The 5,356-nt window shown below is 40.0% G+C and overlaps 1 protein-coding gene across 1 annotated transcript; it reads left to right on the top strand.

Annotated features, from left to right (window-relative positions):
* The first annotated feature begins 1,401 nt into the window (after positions 1–1,401).
* On the top strand, positions 1,402–4,562 carry LOC111473117 (late embryogenesis abundant protein D-34-like). The gene is made up of 3 exons (XM_023118693.1): positions 1,402–3,792; positions 3,940–4,221; positions 4,319–4,562. Exons 1-3 carry the CDS (start codon positions 3,436–3,438, stop codon positions 4,487–4,489), a joined length of 810 nt encoding a protein of 269 aa, XP_022974461.1. The 5' UTR covers positions 1,402–3,435; the 3' UTR covers positions 4,490–4,562.
* Positions 4,563–5,356: the final 794 nt, after the last annotated feature.

Raw genomic sequence — 5,356 nt, 5'->3', positions numbered from 1 at the left:
AAAAAAAAAAAAAAAAAAAAAAAAAAAAAAAAAAAAAAAAAAAAAAAAAAAAAAAAACTAAGCAATACAGAATAGCCTCAAGCCTGTAAATGAATCAAAGAACGATGAAGAGAATGAAAGTACCATAATCATAACTTAACATTATAACATTGTTGAGAAAGAATGGAGACAGCAGGGGGATCAAGCAGCGAATAATTTTCGCAGGAATAAGAAAATGTAGAAGAACACAGCAAGACGCATAGGAAGTTGGGAACTCGAGCGAAAAGTTCCTACGGCCGAACGGAGGAGTGAAAGAGAAAGAGGGGCGAATTGCTTGACGCCTTTCGATGACTTTGATGGACCATGAAAGTAATGGACCTGACGGCCCAATACGACATTAGGCCCAACTAATGTCCATTTTTTTATTTAATCAAAATTTAAAAAAAAAAACAAAAAAAATATTATTCTCCCATCCATACCTCGATCCCCCATCTTGTCTCGTAAACATCTCTACATTAAACGAAAAAAATAATAATAATAATCGAGACCCCGACTTTCATCACAGTTATTGATTTAGACATGTATCATCGATTTACAACATGTGAGCATCAATTTGAGCATTACAGAAACATGTATTTTAAATCAAAAGTTCAATGGTTTGAATTCTCCCTCCTCGGATGTTATTTTTATCTAATAAAAATAATCTTTAGTACCTATAGTTGACCCACGAAGCTTATTCGCTCCAACGAGGGTTGGGAGTATTAAAAGCCAACAATCCAAATAACTTGAGAAATCCAACTAGAATCTCGAGAATTTCGTACAAATTTTAAGAGCTGGTTGATCTCACTTTTTATTTTATTTTATGCCTCAATTCTCTTTCTTTCGAACCGAGTCCAACGTTGATGAAGCACGACCTCAATATCATCCACTAAGAGACTAAATTGAAATTTTTAAATCAATATCGAGTAAATCGAAAAAAATATTTAAATATTTAAACTTTGTATATTTAGCCCTAATAATTATGTATATTTATATTATAATTTAACCTACATTATTCTCTCTCTTCAAAGTTCATGTTTTTAGACAGAGAATAAATTTGGACAAAAAAAAAAAACAGTACTAATAATAACTCAAACAGAAAGAAATGAAATAATTTTTAATTAAAAAAAATCATTAATGATTTTAATTCATAAGTCTTTCATGTCGAGAAATCAAATTAAGAGCATCGAACTATTTACGAAACAGGGAGATGAAGGGATCATCATCCATTTACGAAGTTCCAATTTTGAACATTGATGACAATAATTCTCGGAAGATTTCGCTTGGGTCCAATGGCAGATTGTTTAATTTCTCTGATGAACGTAGATCCTACATTCTTCTAGCGACTTCCCTGCAAATTTTATTCGTATACCATCATCAATTTCTCTGCTACCTGTTCGAAATTTCATCCTCTTTTAATCTCAGTGTATTTTCGATGTCGTAATCCAATAATTCGTTGAGGGAATTTACCTGTTCGATGCTACCATCTTCGATCTCGGTGTTGAAGGAGAGAAGCAGGTGTTCATGGAGCAAATTTTCCAGATCGTCCACGTACAGGGGAGCTGCAACGGAAGGAAGCATAGCGGAATTAGATCCATGGAAGAAGATCGAGAAACTCCGGAAGGTAATTTAATGGACGGCTGAATAAGGATAACAACGTTTGGATTGAGAGAACCAAGAGAAAACATCTGAGGATTCAGCGATTTCTGGTGAGAATCGCCACCGCCCCATTTGTTATCAATGGCCATTTGAAGGCCGTCCCACCGAGAAAACACCGACGATATAGCCATTTGGAGACTGGAGATAGATCCTGCCTTGTGATTGGTTGAGGTTAATCCATTATTTGGCTCCATGGATAAACCTCAGAGCTTCGTCTTCGTCTTCGTCTTCTCCTTCCTCCAAACCCTAGAAATCTTATTTTTCTTTCTCCTCTTCTAACTGAATCATGAGAGAGAGAGAGAGAGAGAGAGAGAGGGCGGTTGAATTGAGAAATTAATGGCAGAATCGGGCGGAGAGAAAAGCGGAGAACTGTTTGGATGGAAAGAGAGAGAAACATTTGGGACTTTTTTTGCCACTCCGTCGTCATTTGAACCGTCCTCGTCGCCGGCTCTGTCCAAAACAATCGTTTTAATTCTGCTCTGTTCGACCCAATGACTTCACCTCCACTGACCTTCGCATGGCCATGACATGCAAACAGCTACACGATTAAGGAGGGATCAATAAACGATGTCTTAGTCGGGTGCAGTGCCGTCGACATGTTCGCGAAATTGGGTGTTAGTGAGGATGCGTACAAGTTGTTCGTTGAAATGCCTCACCGAAACCTCGAGACGTGGAATGCGTATATATCCAATTCTGTGCTCCATGGGCGGGCTGAGGACTCTACCATTGCATTTATTGAGCTACTTCGAGTTGGTGGGAAGGCAGATTCAATAATGTCTGTGCTTTTCTCAATGCGTGTTCAGAGAAACTAGGCTGGGTGCATTGGTGTCAGCTACATGGGTTCATTATTCGAAGTGGGTGTGCGCAGAATGTCTCTGTTTCAAATGGGTTGATAGCTTTTTATGGGGAAATGTGGGGAGGTTGAATGCTCTGAGATGGTTTTTGACAGGAATACGTTGTTGGGCGGATACGCAGACAAGGCTGTGGCATTGCTGGAGGAGATGGCATCGATGGTGGGCATGGCGCCGAGCTATGTAAGCTTGGTTTGTGCATTATCAGCTTGCAGTAGAGTAGGAGATTTGAAGATGGGGATTGCAGATTTTCTTAGTCCATGAAAGCAAGGTTTAGTACGTACCCAAGGCCCGGCATTAAGCTTACTCAGTAGTTCTTGATGTTGGTTTGGGCTGTTATAAATGGTATCAAAGTCATGTAAGCGTTGGTGTGTCAATGAAGACGCTGGCCCTATAAGGTGGATTGTTATGTCCCAAATCAGTTGGAGAAAGAAAGAAATGTTCCTTATTCTTGAAACTTATATCTAGCAAAGACGTTTTAAACCATAAGGCTGACAGCGATATGAAACGGACTAAAATAGATAATATCTGCTAGGGGAGAGTTTAGACTGTTACAAATGGCAGAGTCATTCGAGCGGCGGGTCAACGAGAACGCTAGCTTCTAAAGGGTGGACTGTCAGGTGTCACATCAGTCTAAGGGTGGATTGTTAGGTGTCACATGTATGTAACCGACCATATTGAACCATGTGTGGTTGGGTTATAATTTCTCAAGTTTTCCCCCATTCACCATCTGTACATAACATCATCAAATTGCCATCCTTACCTCTGCATTCAACACTTGTCCCAACAAAGCCAACCCACCGCAACTGCTTCCCCACATCAATCCCTTCAAACAGCGCACAACAAAATCCAGCTGCCACTGCAGAAAGAAACCTCCCATAGTTAATTTTTATTTTATGTTGATAACATGAGTTGGGAACAGCCACGTAGGGGTGAAGAACAGCGGCAGCCTCGCCGGAACGACGTCGACGAGGGGAAGGAAACCATCAAATACGGCGACGTTTTCAACGTCTCCGGCGACCTGGCTGCAAACCCCATCGCACCACAGGATGCTCGCATGATGGGCAGTGCCGAAACCAGGGTATTGGGGCAAGTGCCGCCGGCTGGTCCGGCCGATATCATGCGAGCCGCCGCTGCTTATAATGTCCAGGTCGGTCTTCTTGGTGACCGTGATGTTAGCTATGCTGCTAAAAACGAAGGCATCAACATTAGCGAGACCGATATTCCCGGAGCCCGTGTCGTAACCGAACGCGTCGCCGGACAGGTTCCCATCTTGAATTTCTCCGATGAATTCATCTCTTTCTTTATCTTTTGTTAAAATTACCAGTTGGGTTCCTTCATTTTTAGATTAGAACTTATTTTCACGTTCAAAAAAGTAATTCATTTGTTGGTGGGTGCTTGATTTTTGAAGGTCGTCGGCCAGTATTTGGACACCACGACGGCGATTGAGACAGAGACGACGGAGCAGAATGTAATAACGATCGGAGAAGCACTAGAAGCGGCGGGTCAAACTGCCGGAAACAAACCGGTGGAACAGAGTGACGCTGCAGCAATTCAAGCCGCAGAGGGCAGAGCAACCGGCAGCAATGCCATATCTCCCGGTGGGCTCACAGCCACAGCTCAATCGGCGGCGAGTTTCAACGCCGGGATGATTCGAGACGAGGACAAGATCAAGCTCAACTATGTCCTAATGGTATCAAGCTCATAAACTTCATAAAATTAAAGAACAATACTTCTTCTCTGCTTTGGGTAGTGATATTGAATTACTTTTTAATTATTGGGACTAACAGGGTGCAAAAGGAAAACTGGCGACGGACAAGCCAGTGAGCCGGAAGGATGCGGAGGGGGTGGTGAGCGCGGAGCTGAGTAACAATCCAAACTTGATCACTCACCCAGGTGGGGTGGCGGCCACCATCACCGCCGCCGCGAGGCTGAATGAGGACGGCGGCGCAGATATATGAAAATAGTGACTTTTTAAATTCTTGTTCTTCTTTTTTGGTTGCTGTATTTGAAGTTTAAAAAAAAAATAAACAATCAGCTGTTTTGCTGACTGTTAGTCAGGATTTCTTTCCCTTTTTTTTTCTTTTTTTTTTTGGTTGAGAAAATTAAGGACGNAGACCTAGCCCAAAAAAAAAAACAAAAAACAAAAAAATTAAATTTTTTATAAACATATTAATTAATTAATTTTAATATATAGTTTACGTGTTAGTAACTTTAATTACCTTTCATTTATCCATCGTTTCTAAGCATTTTTTTTATAAGAGTGTGAAAAAATTTTCAGGTTTAAAAATTTTAAGGAGAAGCTTGAAAAGAAAAGCGACCGATAAACTTCGACAATTAAATAATTTTATTTTATTTTAAGTCTCGAGATAAATGATTAAGGTTATTGATTCATGTCATCTTCCAAAAAATGTAAGGATTTGAAATCTATCGACCTAATATTAAGTAATCCAACTTTACCTAATATTAACAAGTAATCCAACTTTAAGGTGAAAATGTAGATTATCCCAAAAAAAAATATATATATATATATATTTGATGTCACATTCATTTCCATTTTTGCATATTCCCTTAGGGCTCACAAAACTTTGTGTAATAAAAAGAATAAATATTTTGTAACTTTAATTTGCTTACTTTAGTTGACTTTATTTTATAGGCACAACTCTTCCTTCCATAAAATCCACCACTCTCTCTCTCTCTCCTAAATTACTCTTCAAATTCCAACTTCCACCATTTTCTCTCCTCTGAAAAAGATGTCCACATTAAAGAAAAAAAGTTTCCACCTCTGGTTTTCCAAGCTCCGCCGCTTGCCGGCCGCCTTGAACCCG

Source organism: Cucurbita maxima, unplaced genomic scaffold, assembly GCF_002738345.1.
Source record: "Cucurbita maxima cultivar Rimu unplaced genomic scaffold, Cmax_1.0 Cma_Scf00103, whole genome shotgun sequence".
Lineage (NCBI taxonomy): Eukaryota > Viridiplantae > Streptophyta > Magnoliopsida > Cucurbitales > Cucurbitaceae > Cucurbita > Cucurbita maxima.
The sequence above is the reverse complement of the archived record's forward strand: the minus strand, read 5'-3'. Positions and strand labels throughout refer to the sequence as shown.